Source organism: Puma concolor, chromosome C1 (assembly GCF_028749965.1).
Source record: "Puma concolor isolate L17-30 chromosome C1, mPumCon1.1.hap2, whole genome shotgun sequence".
NCBI classification, from domain to species: domain Eukaryota; kingdom Metazoa; phylum Chordata; class Mammalia; order Carnivora; family Felidae; genus Puma; species Puma concolor.
The window spans coordinates 141291635-141311395 of record NC_141674.1 but is presented as its reverse complement, the minus strand read 5'-3'; the positions used below and the strand labels follow the sequence as shown (position 1 = coordinate 141311395).

The 19761-nt window shown below is 37.3% G+C and overlaps 1 protein-coding gene across 5 annotated transcripts in view; it reads left to right on the top strand.

The window, feature by feature from the left end:
• Positions 1-19761, top strand: part of MMADHC (metabolism of cobalamin associated D) — a 38129-nt gene that overhangs the window by 1536 nt on the left and 16832 nt on the right. For 4 of the 5 annotated variants that reach the window (XM_086718556.1, XM_025930882.2, XM_025930884.2 and 1 more), the window contains exon 3: positions 3714-3858. The exons of the other annotated variant lie outside the window; for it this stretch is intronic. In XM_086718556.1, coding sequence (XP_086574682.1) covers positions 3714-3858 — 145 coding nt within the window. The remainder of the gene's footprint in view (positions 1-3713; positions 3859-19761) is intronic. 5 annotated transcript variants of the gene reach the window in all.

Sequence of the window (19761 nt, the reverse complement as noted above, 5' to 3'; positions counted from 1 at the left end):
GGTTCCAAAGCCACGCATCGATCTCTGCACTGAGCATACAGCCTGCTTGGGATTCTCTCTTTCTCCCTCTGCCCCTCTCACGCTTCCTCTCTCTCAAAAGACATAAATAAACTTAAAAACAATTCTAATTATTTCTTAAAAATTACACAGTGCAGGTTCAAAGCTTTGTGGAGAAGAGAAACTAGGGGTTTGGGATTACTTAAAGAAGCATTTAATCTGAGTTTTGAAAGAAGAGTGAAACTTAGATAATCGGAGATTTGAATGGAAGAACAGGAGGTATATTCAAAGACACCCTCCCTTTCAGAAATCAAGAAGTCATTTTTGCCTTGTGGAATGTAAGATACGTGAAAGAGGTTAGTGGGAAATAATGTTGGGTTGTGGAGTTGGAATCAAATAATAGAGAGCCTTGAGTGTCGCAGTATTTAGATTTGATTCTTTAAATTGTGGTCATTTTAGCAGAGCTGTGTTAAGAAGATTAATATGGCAGTAATTAGCCAGGATAATGCAATTAAACATGATATATTAAGAGTCTAATGATGTGACAGTAGGGACAAGTCATAAAAGTAGACCACTAGTCTTGACCCCATCTTAAGGTGAATTTTTACCTAGCCGAGGGAAAGTTGTAAAAGAAGCATGTGTACTCTCAAAGGAGAAACCTTAATTAGAATAGAATATTAAGGTTTAACCTGCATTTGTGTGTGCATGCATGCTGAATGGCTGTCAGTAATGAAACATGCAAGTATGTCTTCAACAACTTAGTTAGCATACATAGCAAGAGTTGTCCATGTTTCAGAAGCTGGACAGGTAAATCAGGATGCCTTGATAGGAATTTTGACAAATTGCAGTGTTCACTACTGATGATGGGAGGAGCCTTCCATAGCTACGGTGATTTGTTGCTAACCAGTGCCATTTGAAAATAGGAATCCAGGGCTGCCAGCTCTTCCATGTTTCCAAGAACAGTGCTAAATATGGGCTTTTTGTGGAAATCTACAGTTTCTCAATGCTGATATTCAATTCAAGTTTCTTCTAACAGTGTGGATCACACAAAAATGTCTGTAGACGGATATGGATGAATTTCCTAGATGACCAGTTTTCGGTCTTTGGTATAGACCATATTTTCTGCTCACATGACCAAAAGCAGGATTTAGTCCTAAAATAGTATCTAAAAGACTGTTTCTCTTTTTATACTAATAAAGATTTTAGAATTAAACCTTAATAGCCTGTCATCTTCCCAAATTTAGAATCCTAGGTTTGAAGTAATCATATAAAATACATAGTTGTCCTCATACTAAAATAAACTGACTGTTCTAATTTTTGAGTTATTTATTGGCTCACTTTTAGTTCTTATATTTACCAGTTGACCCAATGGCATAAAATCTGCCAAGTAAAGAATTAGAGGATCAAACAAGTTAGAAGATGAAATTTGAAACACGTTAGCACTGTCGTCAGCTATTCTTTCAGTGGATAAATTAGATACTTAATGGCTTATTTTGCCATTAAAATGAAACTTGGTTAAATAAATAAAGTGAAACTTGGTGAGTAGATTTTCTTAGATTGGGAAAAAAACTCACATTTTACTGTAACTTTTGTTAAAAGCTTTACCATCAAGGAAAAATACCGAAGTAGAATTAGTGGCCTTGGTACTCAGAGGCTTAAATAATCCTTAATATTATTAGGCAGTTGCTAAAATAATTTGGATAATCTTTCTGTTTCCTTTTTTACTTGTGAAGCAATGTATTATTACACATAATATTTTAGTAATCTTAAATAATATTAAATATAATATTTAATACTTTAATGTTAATGGTATATGGAACTGGTGTGGAAATGAGTAAAACAGTGCATGTAAGCACTTAGCACACAGAACCTAGCCAACAGTAACATCCATTGATTATTTACTATTTAATATTGTCCCCTTCAGATAATATTTTATTCAATCTTTTACTTTGAGGCCTTGCCTAAAATATTTTTGGAATTTAAAATTTATATTGCCTTTAGATCCTGAGCCATATTCTGTTAAATGTAAATGTCTTCAATTGTAAAGGTAAATTTCAATTACAGAAACACCCAAAAGCCTGAGTTTGTCTGGTAGGTTAAAATCTAATAACTATCACATTTGGTTCTTTGGGCAGGTTGGGTGCTAACCCAAGGGAGCGTGCTTAAATTTTCAGGTGGGCAGAATACTCTTCAGACAGGCCTTGTACTTTGGAGACACATAAAGGAGGTTCTCTTTATCCAGATCTTGAAATTTGCTAGACCTAGAAGGAGAGGCAAAAGGGCAGAAATCTTATGGCAGTATAAAAGAAGGCAGAAAAATATGGGAAATGTTAGGTAGATAGATATTTTTATGTGACAAAAGAATAGAAAAGGGAAAGGACGGTAAAGCTAGTAAGAAATTATGCCAGAGAGGTAGAAAGACCAGTTAGGATATTCTCTTCTATTTATGATGAAAAAAAGGTCACAGAATACCTGGGTTGAATTTCAGAATACTATATGAAAGGGATAATATTCTAAAGTATCAAATGGCTACACTATTTCAGTATCCTGGTGACTAGTTTACATGCCACCTCTCTAATCCCACTCCAGGCCCTACTGCCCTGAGTGGTACGTTCCTAAAAACATTCCTTGTTTTTATCAGTTTACACTATTCTTTCCTGCCTCCAGATTAAAATTCTGGTTTGTTGTCTTGATGTAATAAGTCCTTTACTGTGTAAAATACATAGTGTTTTATAATTGCCCACAACTTAACTTTCAAGCCTGTTTTTTACTGTATTCCCTTATCTATGTATCCTCATTGAACTTTTCACTGTTTCGAAAATACCTTTTATGACTATACATCTGTTCCTAAAGTCACTCACTGAAATGCCCCTTTCCTTCTCAACTTATTGCTGTTTCTTCAAAACCTAGTGTATCCTCTGAAATTTTTTTCCTACTCCCTTTCAAGGATCTCTTAATTGTTCAAATCTTTTAATAGCATTTCACAGATAATGTGGTATTTGTTCTTAAATATTGCCTACTAAACAAGGAGTTGGCATTTTAGTTTTTTAATGCAAAGGGACAGATAAGTAAATATTTTAGGCTTTCTGCAGTCCCTGTGCAACTGTTTAACTGCCATTATGGCATGGAAACAGCAGTAGACAATACATGAGGAAAATGGAAGTGGCTGTGATAGAATAAAACTTTATTTGCCAAAACAGCAAGCTATATTCAGCTATAGTTTGCCAACCCCTGCATTAAATTACTCTGACCCAAGTATTTTGCTAGAAGTTTATGCGTGAAAGATGTTTACACGTTCACCCATTGTAACTGACCTCAGAGTCCAGGAACAAAGGAGCAAAAAATGTACCACAAAGCTACGTACTAAAGGTTTTGAAGGTCCTTAAGAATGGAAAAATCTTATTTGTACTACGTTTTTAGTATTGTTCCTAAATAGGGCAACTTTTAGAAGTTCCTATTCTCTCTAATGTGGCACTCTTGATTCTGGCCTTTATTGGAAAGGCCACATTTTTACACAAAGTAACTTACTGTTTGTTTCTTAATAGACTTGTTTTTTAAAATTATATACATAATGCTTGTCAAATGGTAGTTGCTCAATAATAGAATAAAATTTGGTTTTAAAAGATACATTGCAGTGTGAGGATTTGCCACAGATTGTCTAGAAGTATAAAATGTATGTTCAGAACAAATAGTTTTCATTTTTGTGTTATTCTTAGGTGCTGTGTAATAGAGCCAGACTAGTTTCCTATCTCCCAGGATTTTGCTCTTTAGTTAAAAGGGTTGTCAATCCCAAAGCCTTTTCAACTGCAGGATCTTCAGGTTCTGATGAGTCTCATGTGGCCACTACACCTCCAGATATATGTAAGTAAAACTTATTATTGATTTACATATAATTATTGCAGAACATTTCGAGTTGTGCTTTCTGTAATGTTTCTTGAGGCTTTACAGATCTTACAAGGTTAAGTTTATGCCATTAAAAATAAAATCAGCTCTGTATACATATTTATATTGGAGAACTACAATGAAAAAGAAAAGAATACATTTGGTTTTTAAAACTTATTTTCTTGAACTGTAGTTTCTATTGTAAACACACTTAGTCCTGCCTGAAACAAATCTTTTGATCCCATAAACTACTATCAATTATTTGCTGAATTTCTTAAATTTAGCTGGTATTTTGTGTATATATACACATGCATATATTATTGAAATATGATTTGCATACTTGCATTAGATTCAGAAGTACAATATAATGATTCAGCAGTCGTATATGACACCGTCTACAGATAAATGTACTCCTAATCCCCCTTACCTGTTTCACCTATGGCCCTGCCCTCCTCCCCTCTGGCAAACACCAGTTTATTCTTTTTATTTGAGACCGTTTTGTTTCTTTTATATTTTAGTCATCTCACAAAAATTTGTTCTTCAAACTAGTTCTCTTTAATGTAGAAAAGAGGAAGGATTTTTTTTTTTTTGGAATATAATTAATAGAGTGTATGCTAGTTTTAAGTATACAGTAAAATGATCAATTTTGTACATTTCTCAGTGCGCATCAAGATAAGTATACTCTTGATCTCCTCTATTTCATCCCTCCCCCACACATGCTTTCCTTCTGGAAACCACCAGTTTGTTCTCTGTATTAAAGACTATTTTTGTTTGTCCCCTTTTTTCTTAATTCTGCATGAGTATAATCATATAGCGTTTGTCTTTTTCTAACTGAATTTTTTCTCTTAACATTATACCTTCTACATCCATCCATGTTGCTACAGATGGCAAGCTTTCATTATTTTTTATGGCTAAGTAATATTCCATTTTGTTTTTTTTTTTTATTTTTTTTTTAATTTGTTTTTTAATGTTTATTTTTGAGACAGAGAGACAGAGCATGAACAGGGGAGGGTCAGAGAGAGGGAGACACAGAATCTGAAACAGGCTCCAGGCTCTGAGCTGTCAGCACAGAACCCGACACGGGGCTCGAACTCACGGACCGCGAGATCATGACCTGAGCCGAAGTCGGCCGCTTAACCGAACTGAGCCACTCAGGCGCCCCAGTAATATTCCATTTTGTATGTATATCATATCTTTATACGTTCATCTGTTGGTGGGTATTTGGATTATTTCCATATCTTGGCTATTATAAGTAATGCTGCATTAAATATAGGGTCCATATGTCTTTTTCTTTTGTGTTTTCATTATCTTTGGGTAAATACCCACTTTGCAGTTACTGGATCATTTGATAACTCGTTTTTTAAATTTTTAAAGAGTTTCCATTCTGTTTTGCACAATGGCTGCAATATAAGAATGCAGTTTCCCACCAACAGTGCGTGAGAGTTCCTTTTTCTCCACATCCTTGTCAACCCAGGTTATTTCTTGCATTATTAATATTAGCTATTCTGAGACAGGTATAAGGTGATATCACATTGTGGTTTGGGTTTGCCTTTCCCTGATTATTGATGTTGAGCATTTTTTCATGTGTCTGCCATCTATGTGTCTTAGACAAATGTCTCTTCAGGACCTCTGCCCCTGTTTTAATAGGATCTGTGTGTGTGTGTGTGTGTAAGTTTTTTATATATATATTTTGGATATTGACCCCTTATCAGGTATATCATTTGAAAATATCTTTTCCCATTCAGTAAGTTACTTTTTTTTTTTTTTTTCTCGTGCTATTAATGGTTTCACTGTGCAAGACTGTTTCCTTTTGGTATAGTCCCAATAGTTTAATTTTGCTTTTGTTTTCCTTCCCCAAGGAGACATATCTAGAAAAAAGTTTCTATAGCCAATAATAAGGAAATTATTGCCTATGTTATTGAGGTGTAATGACATACAATGTTGTATTAGCTTCAGATATACAACAGAGTAATTCAACACTTCTGAACATTATACAATGCTTACCACAAAGGAGTTACCATCGATCACCATATGATATTATTACAGTATTACTGACTGTATACCTATGCCTTACTTTTTCATCCTTCTGACTTAGTTTATTTTATAACTGAAAGTTTGTACCTCTTACTGTCTCATACCTAATTAGCCCATAGTACTACCCACTTTCTCTCTGGAAACCACCACTTTTCTGGATTTGAGTATGTTTCTGCATTTTGTTTCTTCATTTGTTTTTTTATGTTTCACATGCAAATCATGTGGTATTTGTCCTTCTTTGTCTGACTTATTTCACTGAGAATTGTATCTTCCAGGTCCATCCATCTGTGCTACAAATGGCAAGATTTCATTCTTTTCTTTATGGATGATTTATTCTATCGTGTGTATACACAAGTTCTTTATTCATTTATCTATTAGTATACACTTAAGTTGTTTGCTATCTTATCTATTATAAATAATGTTGTGTACATCAGGGTGCATATATCTTTTATTAATTTCAACATTCATTTGTTTTGAGGAAATACCCAAAGTGGAATTTCTAGATTGTCTGGTAATTCTATTTTTAATCTTCTTCAAGGAACCTCCACACTGTTTTCTACAGTGGCTGTGCACCAATTTGCCTCCTACTAGCAGAGGACAAGGGTTCTCTTTTCACATCCTCACCAACGCTTATTTCTTTTTGTCTAGCCATTCTGACTGGCATGAAAATGCTGTCGTATGAATTTATCAATATCGGAGTGAAGGAATGCTTGTTTTGTCATTTCTGTAATGATTTTCAGTTTTTCTCCAGAAAAGGCAAAATATCTTACAATGAGAAGTTTCAAAAAAGGTCTTGATTTTCACAAAATCATACACACACACATACAAACACACACACACACACACACACACAGGTGAAACTGTATGTTATTAAAACAACACCAAAATTGAAGTTTTACACCATCTTTATACTTTTCAAAGTACTCATATTGAGAAATGAAGATGGAGATAGTAGATGCTGTATACTTCAGGGAAAATTTCTGAGCAAGCTCAACCCATGCCTCCTCAACTCATGACACCACTCTGGAGTCCTCTTTTGTAATGAACATTGTACTCACAGCAGGGAGATTGTTAGGGTGAGGAAAAATGATCTGCACATAGGGATGATTTGTGAATGTGAATATACCTGACAGACAAGGTGGAGAAGCATTCCAAGGAAAGGGGAGCACATATGCCAAGGAGGAGCTTTGAAGTTGTGAATAATTAAATTGGGAATGCTAGCATGCAGGGTGGCCTGAGGCTATTAGAAAATGAAACGGAAGAGGTAGGCACGAGGCAGATGATAGAGGGCCTTATGCACCAAGCTGGTGACTTTGGATGTCACCCTTTAGGATGGTGATGTCCACGGAGGTCCTATGGGGCTCTGGACATTCTGGACAAACTGCAGGGCTCTGAGGGTGTAGAAGAGGCTTCCAATGCTCTCTCGCTGTTCAGCCAAGGCTTAAAATAAGAACTATTTGATTTGTTTTCGCCTGCACATAAGTATGCGAATGAACGTTGGCAAGGCTAAAATCATTAACAGCTACTGGAGGTAAAAAAAAAAAAAAAATCCTACTGGAGGCAAAAGGAAACTACAGAAGGATTTTGAGTAAGACAAAATCTGGTGCGTTTTAGAATAATCACTCTCAGTCCAGATTAGAGTATTTGTCTCCAACTCGAAGTGGCTGCATTCCAAGTACATTGTGTTGGATTGTTTGTTGTCAGCTGGCACCATCGCGTCTCATGTGTCCTAAGGCTGGGAAGTAGATTTCCCTTTGATGCCTTCCCAGTAGTTACGCATTAGCTATCTGATGAGAGGAACTTGCCGAGATTTAGCAGGCACAGGTGAAGCACAGCCGGCTATACCCAGAAGGCTGTGGGAGTCACAGGTGTGGTCCCACATAGCTGATGCTGGAGACCTCTGCAGAAGCTCCCATTTCACAGTGGTCCTTGTGGTCAGACCTGTTGCTTCTCAGACGCCTATAAACCCCGATTCTTCCACTTCAAGTTGAGGAAGTCACTGTTTCTCTGACCCTCTGACTACCCCTGCTGACGGACCTTCACTTCCCAGCTTCTCCCTCCTTCAGGTAAACTGTAAGTCTTGAGTTATCCCCTTAGTCCCATAATATTGTGGCCTCCCTTATCCTGATGGAACTCAGACTGATACACATGTGTGTGAAGTAATCCACTGGATGGAGAAGATCACGTTAAAACTCCTGTGTATATTTGTGTTTTAATCTCTCCGTGTCATACATTTTATGACTGACGTAATGGTGAAAGAGGAAGCATGCATGACTTCTAAAGAAGTCAGAGTGCATGTGTTGAGATGTGTGCCCAATTTGTTCACTTACAGAGGTGTGAAGTTTTTAAAACTTGAGAATATTGGTGGAGAAAATGGCCTCAGTCGAGGGAGAAAGCTGCAGGCCGAATGTTTAGTCGGAAAGCTATTACAGAAGTCATCCAGGAGAGAATTTATGAGGGTCTGAAGTGAGGATGTGGCAGGGGCAGTCCGGATTGAAGTTGTACTTAGGAGGTAAAATAAATAGGAAGCAGTAGCTGATAGAGTACCTTTGAGAGGAAAGAGAAGGACACTTCAAAGATGACTCCTAGGTTTGTAGCTTAGGTGCTTCCATTCACAGAGCAAGAGCTACCAGTTGGTTTTGTTTGTCTTTCTTTCCTCTCATCCAGCTCAACAATTTAGAAAAACCATCATCTGCCAAACCCAAGTCGAGTTCATTTCAGGAATGTGAGGGATGGTACAATATGTAGGAAAACTATCCCTCAACTCTACCGTGTAAAAGTTATGAGAGAAAACTTGATCGTGGTCGATGCAGCTTACTGTCCAGCCAAATTTCGTGTTTTCCATTCCATTGTGTGAAGTCATTACCAGGAAGTGATACCCAGATGGGGCCATGTGACTGATTCTTGCCAAAGGAAGTGTGGGTGGTGCTGCTGGGTGCCAACTCTGGGCCAAAGTTTTCTAAGAAGCTGGAGTGCTCCTTTCACACCCTCTTCCCCTTCCATCAGCAGAATTTAGATAACAGCAAGGCCCTAGATGCTAATGCCGACACAGATGGAAGAAGTCTGGGCCCTTGAATTACCTTATGGAAGAGAGCCACCTGCCTTAGTGTTACGTGACTCAGAAATAAGCCTTCCATCATGTTAGACAACAAAATGTAGATCAGCTCATTTGGTAGAGAATGTTCAGTCTACTTTGAAAATTGCAAGGATACTATAGTAGGAGCCCCAAAGCATGCAATACCAGTAAATAATCCCTGTTGATACAAAATTTTGGAAAACTTATTACCCGCAGGCTTTCTGAATGTGGGGTCCATGCATAGAATAAATTTGGATGGAAAACATTACATTTTTCTTTTCACTAACATTCAACTGAAATTTAGCATTTCTTTTCATTGTGAATGTAGACAACACATCCTGTGTGATTAGCAGGTCCTGTGACTTGTCACCAACAGAAAACACAGATCTTTTCCTATCACATTAGAGATCTCCCTTGACTTACAGTGGCATTATGTCCAGATAAGTCCATTGTAAATTGAGCATATCATAAATTGAAAATGCACTTAATACACTAACCTGCCCAACGTCATAGTTTAGCCTCACCTACCATAAACGTGCTCTGAACACTTACATTATCCTACAATTGGGCAAACTCATTTTAACACAAAGCCTGTTGTGTAATGAAGTGTTCAAATTTCAGTGGTGGTCTTTATTGAATGTGTATTGCTCTTACACCATAGTAATGTCGAAAAATCCCAAGTGGAGCCATCATGAGCTGAGGAGAGTCTGTGTAGTTGTTGATGATCTCTCAATACCATGTATAGTTTCACTGAATCAGAATTACAAATCCTGTAACATTAAGCATTCATAACACACATATATTCTGTCACAAATTTCAAAAATATTTTGATAAATATTTAAACAGAATCAAGTCTTTAATATATGTACTGTGTGCATTTCAAAACATTATGGGGGTGACTTGGTGGTTCTGTCAGTTGAGCGTCCACATTTTGCTCAGGTCATGATCTCATGGTTTGTTGGTTCAAGCCCCTGTTGGGCTTTGTGCTGTGCTGAGCCTGCTTCATATTCTCTCTCTCTCTCTCTCTCTCTCTCTCTCTCTCTCTCTGCCTCCCCCTGGCCCTGTTTGCTCGCTGCTCTCTCTGTCTCTCTCTCTCTCTCACTCTCTCTCACACTCTCTCTCAAAAATAAATACCAAAAAGATTAAAAACATTATTCTGAAAAGAGGGCCATGGCATGAAAAAGAAAAAAACACCTTGAAATATATTTCCTCAGTGTAGCAATGAATATCTAACTTATGACAACAGGGTTACTGCTTCCAAACTTTAAATGTCTAGTTTGAATACTAGCTAAGATGTGATAAACACAGAATTATACCAGAGTGAAAAAATCTCATAGTAATTATAACCATCAAATGTTATTAAATAACATATAGAAAATACAGGAATACACCAAACTTTTTCATATTGTGTGTTTTGGATACATACACCTAATGTCAGTAATCTTTTTGTTTTTGAGGGCAACCATAGACCTTTAGAACTATTAAGACTACTGTCGGTATGTTTCTTTCTAATCATTCATCTTATCAATTTATAAATAGTAAAATTCTGGTATTTTTGTAAGGTATTTACAATATTCTTGACCTTCACTAAACCATCTAAGTAGTTGCCTGTGTTGGACAACATATATGATAAAGATTTTTCACTTTATTTATGAATCATGCTGGGGGTTGTAATACCAAGAACTTCAGTTTCATCTACATTTTATTAATGATTCTGAAAATAGTGCTCTTTTTCTAAAACCAGAGCTCAGTGGCTTAAACTTTAGTTTCCAAAGGCAGCAGAACATAATCTGAACCACTTGTCATAGAATCATGTACCATCATGTCTTTCCATTTATGACCTGAAAATACCTAAAAATAATATTTTTTCGAATCACTTTAAACACTTCCCCAGGGACACCTGGGTGGCTCAGTCCATTGAGCTTCTGACTTTGGTTCCATGATTTCACGGTTTGTGGGTTCCAGTCCTGCATTGGGCTCCACACTACCTGTGCAGAGCCTGCTTCGGATCCTCTGTCCCCCTCTCTGTCTGTACCTCCCCTATTCATTCTCTTTCTCTCAAAAATAAATACACATTTAAAAAGTAGTAAATAATCACTTTCCCATAATCAACACCCCTTCCTTCCAATAAAATACACAAAAGCTATTCCAAAGTGAGAAGCTTAACCAGTGATTTTCATAAGGTAATGCAGTATGAAATATGGGAACTTTAATATGAAAAAAACCTAAGTTGGCGTTCCTAGTCCATTACTTAAAAACTTTGTGGCCTTAATGCCACGAAGTTTTAATTAACTCATCATGAATTGAAGATAGGATCACTTACCCCATACTGTTTTTGTGAATATTAAATAAGGTACTTACATAAATTTGAACAGAAATGTCTGTGCAACAAACTGTTAATTCTATCCCTTACTGACTTCTAAAAATAAAGTCATCACAATAGCTGTAAACAAATAATGTGACCTTTACAATGACTTAGCGAAATCTCCACAAAGGGAACTATTTTGCATCAGGTATGACTTTTTAAGACATGGCTACACAAACACACAGCATCTGTCTTTATAAATATGGATACTTACCATATCACTATTTTCTTACAGCATATGTATGCATCTTTCTAAATTTTTGAATTGGAGTTCTGTTGGATCCAGTGTTCATGTGTTGGGTTTTGAAGTACTGCCCACCTAACTATAGAAAACTACCAATTAACATTTTCTGATGAATGTCCCTGGGCATGTAATGGCTGAATTAGTCTAAAGCAGTGATAACCACAATTACCTAAGTTAATGTGCTATCTGTGTATTAACTACTATTGGGAGTATTTCAATATTTATTTTGGATGTTACAAATCGTTTGTAATGGTATTCTTTTTCTTTCTCCAAAGTTGTGGCTAGATTAAGTAGTAAAATGTTCTGCCAAACACATCGCCTGAAGTGGTTGTATTATATTTTTAGGGGAATACATTTTGGGGATAATTTTTACTATTTACATGTCCACAAAATTGTACATCTTCACAGATCAGATGATAATAGCATCTGGTATTTACTGACCTTTTCCATAGGAAATGGCAGCAAATGACTTATATATGTAATTTCCCCTAAACTTTACAGTTTTCATTAGACGGGTGCTACCAGATTCAGAAAGTAATGTATCCAAGTGGAGAAACTTGTGTTAGGCAGAACTCCAAACTCAGGTGTTGTCCAAAGCTCTCTCTTTTTTTTTTTTTTTTAAAGGCAGGATACTGCACAACTCTTTGATTTCCTAATGAGTGTCTAGATACCTGAACTCACCAAATCATGGCATGATGTAATGTTGAGATTTTCAGAAGCCTCTCCCCCTCTCCCCCCCTCCCCCCTCCCCCCTCCCCCCTCCCCCTCTCCCCCCTCCCCCTCTCCCCCCTCCCCCTCTCCCCCCTCCCCATCTCCGCCCTCCCCATCTCCCCCCTCCCCATCTCCCCCCTCCCCATCTCCCCCCTCCCCATCTCCCCCCTCCCCCATCTCCCCCCTCCCCATCTCCCCCCTCCCCATCTCCCCCCTCCCCATCTCCCCCTCCCCATCTTCCCCCTCCCCATCTCCCCCCTCCCCCTCCCCATCTCCCCCTCCCCATCTCCCCCCTCCCCCTCCCCATCTCCCCCCTCCCTCCATCCCTCTTCTCCTCCCCCTGTGGCCCTCTCCCCCTACTCACACATTCTGTCTCTCTAAAAAAATAAAAAGTAATTTAAAAAAAAATTGAAAACAGAATTAGTTTGAGAAGTAGGCCAAGAGATCTGATAGCCCTAAATAATATATAACATCTTTTTCACTTTATTGCCACACCTCTAATTTGCTTGGAGGAATTTGTGTTAACTGTTGTAAACAAAACTTTCGTAACAAAATCCATAAAGTTTTCAGTAGTCTCAATTTTATTTTATTTTTTCTATTCTATAGTATTTTATTTTACTTTATTTCATATTTATTTCAGAGAGAGTGTGCAAGCATGAGCAGGGGAGAGGGGTGCCAAGAGAGAGAATCCTAAGCAGGTTCCACACTCAGCAAGGAGCCCAGTGTGGGCTTAATCCTACCACTCTGAGATCATGACCTGAGCTGAAATCGAGTCAGATGCTCAACCCAGGCCCCCCTTGATAGTCTCAGTTTTAGTATTTATTGTGTCTCTGTTGCAGATTCCTTGACCAGTGTTCATGTTTTTTCCAATATGCTAAAACAGTTTTTACCACCTGGAGACATTGTTGTCTTGAATCAGTATAGAGCTTTGGGCTTATCTGCATAAAACTACACTGCAAGGGAACTGTGGATAGAGAGCAATTAAAGTTACATGCTTATCCATTTGAGATTAATTGCCTCTTCCAAGTCACTAATTCATACCCTCAGTGTCCAGGAGAATTAATTTATTTCCCATGAGTGACCACTTGACTCTGCTAAGGTATTTTAACTCACCTGGGCCTAATATAGAACAAATTTTACACTGTATAACTTAGTTACTGCCAAAAACATAGTTTGTTTCCCTGTGTCTTTCCCACCTTGTTTACTGAATGCCAAGACAGTCTTCCTTTTGACCCTACCAGTGATTTAACTCTGAATAGTTTCAATCTGGTCATGGACAGTTAAGATTGTGTGACATTAGACGTGGGATTTGTACTATTTAAAATAATTATGTTATTTATTTTTACTCAAGCATAATTAACATACAGTGTTTTATTAGTTTCAGATGTACACTGTAATGATTGAACAATTCTCTGTATTTCTCAGTGCTCCTTAGGATAAGTGTACCCTTAAACCTTTTATCTTTTTTGCCTAAATTCTCACCAGCCTCCCCTCTGGCAACCACCAGTTCTCTGTATTTAAGAGTCTGGGTTTTTTTTGGTCATTTGTGTTGTTTCTTAAACTTTACACCTGAGTGAAATCGTACAGTATTTGTCTTTCTTTGAGTGGCTTGTTTCATTTACGATTATACCCTGTAGGTCAATCTATGTTGTTACAAATGGTAAGATCTCATTCTTTTTTAGGGCTGAGTAATATTCCATTGTCTATATCCACCACACCTTTTATCCATTCATCTATGAGTGGACACTTGGGTTGCTTCCATATCTTGGCTATTATAAATAATGTTGCAATAAACATACCAGTGCATGTATCTTTTCGAATTCATGTTTTTGGTGTTTTGAGGAGGAGGGGGTAAATACCCAGTAGTAGAATTACTGTCTCATATGGTAATTCTATTTTTATGTTTTGAGGAACATCTATAGTATTTTCTGCAGTGGCTGCATCAGTTTGCATTCCTACTAACAGTGCAGGAAGGTTCCTTTTTCTCCACATCCTTGCCAAAATTTGTTATTTCTTGAGTTTCTGATTTAGTTATTCTGAAGGTTTAAGGTGATATCTCACTGTGGTTTTCATTTGACTTTCCCTGATGATGAGTGATGTTGGGCATCTTTTCCTGTGTCTGTTGCCCACCTGTATGTGCCTGGGTGTCTGTTCAGGTCCTCTGCCCATTTTTATTGGATTATTTGGGATTTTTTGGTGCTGAGTTGTGTAAGTTCTTTACATGTTTTGGATATTAACCTGTTATCAGATATATCATTTGCAAATATTTTCTCCCATTTGCCTTTTTGCTTTGTCATATATTTTGCTTTGTCATATGTTGCCTTTTTGCTTTATCAGTGGTTCGTTGCTCCATGCAAAAGTTTACTAATTTGGTGTAGTAACAATAGTTGAGTTTTGCTTTTGTTTCCCTTGTCTTAGGATCTATATCTAGAAAAATGTTTCTATAGCTAACGTCAAAAACCTTACTGCCTGTGTTTTCTTCCAGTATTATGGTTTCAGGTCTCACATTTATGTCTTTAATCCATGTAGAGTTTGTTTCTGTGTATTAGTGTAAGAAAGTGGTTCCGTTTCATTCTTTTGCATGTAGCTGTCCAGTTTTCCAGCACCATTTGTTGAAGATACTGTCTTTTCCCCAGTGTATATTCTTGCCTGTTTTGTCATAGGTTAATTGACCATGTAAGTGTGGATTTAATTCTGGCCTCTGTATTCTGTTGCACTGATCTATGTGTCTGTTTTTGTGCCAGTGCAATACTGCTTTCAATCCTACAGCTTTGTAGTATATCTTGAATACTGGGATTGTTATACCTCCAGCTTTGTACTTCTTTCTCAACATTGCTTTTTCTACATGGGTTTTTTTTTGGGGGGGGGGGGGTTTCCATACAAATTTTAGGATTATTTATTCTAGTTCTGTGAAAAATTTTATTTTGATAAGGATTGCATTTAAATATGTAGATTGCTTTGGGTAATGATGGAAATTTTAACAATATTGGCTCTGCCAATTCATGTGCATCATATATCTGTCATTTGTTTGTGACATCTTTAATTTATTTCATCAGTGTTTTATAGTTTCCTGAGTACCGGTCTTTCACCTCCCTTGTTAAGTTTATTCCTAGGTATTTTATTCTTTTTGGTGCAATTGTAAATGGAATTGTTTTCTTAATTTCTCTTTCTGTTATTTCATTATTAGTGTACAGAAATGCAAGAAATTTCTCTATATTAATTTTCTATCCTGTAACTTTATTGAATTCAGTTATTCTAGTACTTTTTGGTAGTCTTCGGGGTTTTCGGTATATAGTATCATGTCAGCTACAGACAGTGGAAATCTTACATCTTCTTTACTATTTTGAATGCCTTTTATTTCTTTTTCTTGCCTGATTGCCCTGGCTAGGACTTCTAGTACAATGTTGAATAAAACTGTTGAGTGAATATCCTTAACTTATTCTTGATCTTAGAGGGAAAACTCTCAGTTTTTCACCATTGAGTACGAAACTGAATTTTTCAAATACAGCCTTCATTATGTTGAGATATGTTCTCTCTGAACCTACTTTGTTGAGAGTTAATCTTGAAGGATGTTATATTCTTCAGTTGTTTTTTTTACGTCCATTCAGATGATCATATGGTTTTTGTTCTTTTTTCTTTTTAATATTTTAAACAATTTAGAAGCTTATATCTCTTTCACATCCAAATCTGTCTAGAAGTAGGTTGTGGGGTTCTTGGGTCATTCAGCAAAGTTATCAGGGAGCCAAGCTCCTTCCAGCTCACTGCTCTACTAACAGGTGCAGCTCTGCTCCTCCTGGTCCAAAATGATTGCAAGTTGTACAGCCATCGTATGTGTATTCTAAGCAGCAGGTTGGAGGGAAATGTGCTCTCTCCCTTTAAAAGACACATTTTGAAATATCCATCTAATACTTTCCTTGCATCTCAGAACTTAATCATATGACTTTACCTAGGTGCAAGGGAGGCTGGGAAATGGGGTCATTGAGCTAGGTAGCCAATGTGTCCAACCAAAATTTAGAAATCCTGTTATTAAAAAAGAGGGAGAATGAATATTGGGAAGCATCTGGACATCTTTGCCTCTTCTCACTACACAGAGTTCCCAGAACCAGTGATGCTTCCTTTCTCCTTAGGCTTATCCCTTGTGTCAGATCCCTCATATCCCTATAGATAAACCCCATAGTCTTCGACCTCTTTGCCTGGTGTAGAAGATGCAATTTTCCAAAGAGGGCCATACCAATGTCTATCCCATCTCACATGTGTCCTTTCTCTTAATGTGATCTATCACTTTGATTTGCAAATACTGAACCACCCTTGTGTACCTGAAATAAGGTGCATTTAATCATTGTGAATGATTTTTTTAATGCATAGTTGGATTTTGTTTAGTAATTTTTTGTTCAGGATCTTTGCATCTATGTTCATTTGAGATGTTGGTACGTACTTTTCTTTTTTTGTAGTGTCTTCATCTGGTTTTGGTATCAGGGTAATGCTGGCCTGATGAAATGAATTTGTAAGCTTCCTTCATCTTCTATATTTTGGAATATTTCTAGAACAATAGGTATTAACTCTTCTTTATATGTTTGTTAGAATTCACCTGTGAAGACATCTGATTCTAGACTTCTGTTTGTTAGGAATTTTTTGAATACTATTTCAATGACATTGCTAGTAATTGGTCTGTGTAAATTTTATATTCCTGATTCAGTTTTGGAAATTTATGTTTCTAGGAATTTTTTCATTCCTGTTATATTCTGCTTTCTGTTGATATATAAGTTTACATGATATTCCCAATTTGTGTTTTGTGTACCTGTGATGTCAGTTGTTATTTCTCCTCTTTTATTTATGGTTTTATTTACTTGATTTTTCTCTCCTTTGGTGAGTCCGACTAAAGGTTCATCAATTTTACTGATGTTTATCAAAGAACTAGATCATGGTTGCATTGACCTATTGTGGGTTTGGGGGGGGTGGAGGTGGTCTCCATTTTACTTGTTTCTGCTCTAATCTGTTATTTCCTTTTTTCTGTTGGTTTTGTGCTTTTTCTTTTCTACCTCCTTTAGATACAAGATTAGGTTATTAGAGATTTTTCTTGCTTCTTGAGGTATGCCTGTGTTTCTGTAATCTTCCCTCTTAGAACGTCTTTCACCACATTCCAAAGATTCTGGACATTGCGTTTTCATTTGATTTGTCTTCATGTATTTTGTATTTCCTCTTTATTTCTTTTAGGCACATTCAATGTTTTCTTTTTCTGTCTCGTCTTCAGCTTGGTTGTTCTCCATTACTGTATCTTCCCAGTAACTGATCCATCCTTCTGTGTCCTGTAATCTGCTGTTGATTCCTGGTAGTTTTTTGTTTTGTTTTGTTTTGTTTTGTTTTGTTTTGTTTTTTGTTTTTTGTTTTTTTTTTCCAAATACTGAGATAACTCCATTTCATTTAGGTCTTGGCTGTGGTTTTGTTCTCATTTCATTTGGGATGTGTAGTCCTCTGTCTCCTCATTTTGTTTAACTATCTGTGTGTGTTTCCTCGTATTCAGAAAGTCAGCTTTTTATCCTGATCTTGAAAGTAATAGCCTTATGAAGAAGAGGTACTGTGGTACCCTCTAACACAATTTCCCCTGTTCTCCAGAGCCAGGAACTTCAGGCCTGTCTCCACTGCAGATTGCTTGCTCCCTACTGTTGTGGCTGAGCCTTGTTTGCCTTTTGTCCAGTAAGCTGCAATGGCCCACTTTGCTTGTTGTGTGCATTTGGTCCCTGTGCTGTCAAGGGGCCAGTCTGGAGCCACCAAGGTATTTGTAGTTGGGCAGCATCAACAGTCAACCAGATGCCTGCCCTCAGTCCATCTGCTGGGGCTGCAGTTGCACTGATTATTGGGGCACTGTCTTTGCAATGCCAGCTATAAGGTTCAGCTGCTGGGACTGAGTGTGCCCAGGTGTGTGTGATTATGATTATCTTTCCTTCTTCCTAGAGCAGGAGTCTCTTTAGAGTGACACAGGTTCTTGCCATATCTGCTTGCAAGATATTTCATGGCACGAGTTCCTTTGGCAGGATGGCTGCTAAGCGTGGCAGATTGGATAGGGTATATCTGAAAGGGAGCACTGTAGCAGGGCACATGATGGTAGCAAGACAGGTGGAAGAGTGCTTCTGCTAGTTCCTGCAAATGGCCTGCTGTCTAGACTGAGGCCGGGATTCTTGGAGAAGTCTCCTAAAGATCCCAGGCTCTTCTCAAATTGTTACTTTTATATTGTATTTCAACTGGGTTGTTATGCTTTTTTTAAGGTTGTTATGCTTCAATTTCATATCTCTTTCTGCCTCTCTTAGAGCTAAGTCTGCTGATTTTTAAAGTACCTAGAGTTAAGCCTGATTTAAATAAATAAATAAATAGCTCGCTCGCTCCTCTGCTTTTGAAAGCCAAATGTTATGCAGACTCATCTTCCTAGTGTAGGTTCTCCCCCCACCCCAAGCCTGAGGTGCTCCTTCTCTATGATTGTGGGGACCCTCTAATTTGTGGTTAGTATCTCTGCGGGGGTTGGTTCCTGACTGCATCTTTGCCCCTGTTACTCTTTTTTTGTGATATGGCCCTCTCTGTATGATTAACGGTAGAAAGTCTATTCTGCCAGTCTTCAGGATGTTTTCAGAGTTAGTTGTTCTGATGTGGCTGTTAATCTTGTTGTGTCCATGGGGCAAAGTGAGCTCAGGATCCTCCTGTCGTGTCATCTTCCCAGAAGTCCTCAATATATGAATTCTTATTGAATCAATAACTTACCCACGTCTACAAAGTCTGCTTCTTCTAATCCAGTTTGCACATCACTATCATATTAAGTCTAAAACATTTTCATCATATTACTTCCTTGATAAACCTTGGTTATTTCCCACTGCTTTCACTAGCATTTCACAAACTGTCCTCAAGCTATGCATCATTGTTCAAGTTCTAAAAACAGTTTTGTGTTTTTTTTAGTTCTGTGAGTAGATTTAAGTAAGAATATATATCCTAATATATCCTAAAGGGATTCCACACAGAAATCTTTTTACTTGCGATACATTACTTATGGTGTCACGTAAGATGACCAGGGGAAGAAAGCCTTCCCTGGTTTTCTTGCCCTGTTTTTCTTTTATAACTTCATCTCTTATTACTCCCCAGTTTATATATTCTCAAGACTAACCATATAACGTATCATAAATGAAAAATGTGTCATTCAAAATGTATAGATTGTTGAATATATAAAGAATTTTTATAGAGATCAATTGGAAAAAGACAACCAATAAAAAACCAAATTTTTTTTTAAGTAGGCTCCATACCCAGCATGGAGCTTGAACTCACAACCCCGAGATCAAGAGTTGCATGCTCCATGTACTGAATCAACTAGGTGCCCCAGAAAATTCTTTTTAGAAATGCATATGAACAGGTATTCCAAGAAGAGAAAACCTAAATAACCAGCCAACACATAAAGATATACTGAAATCTACT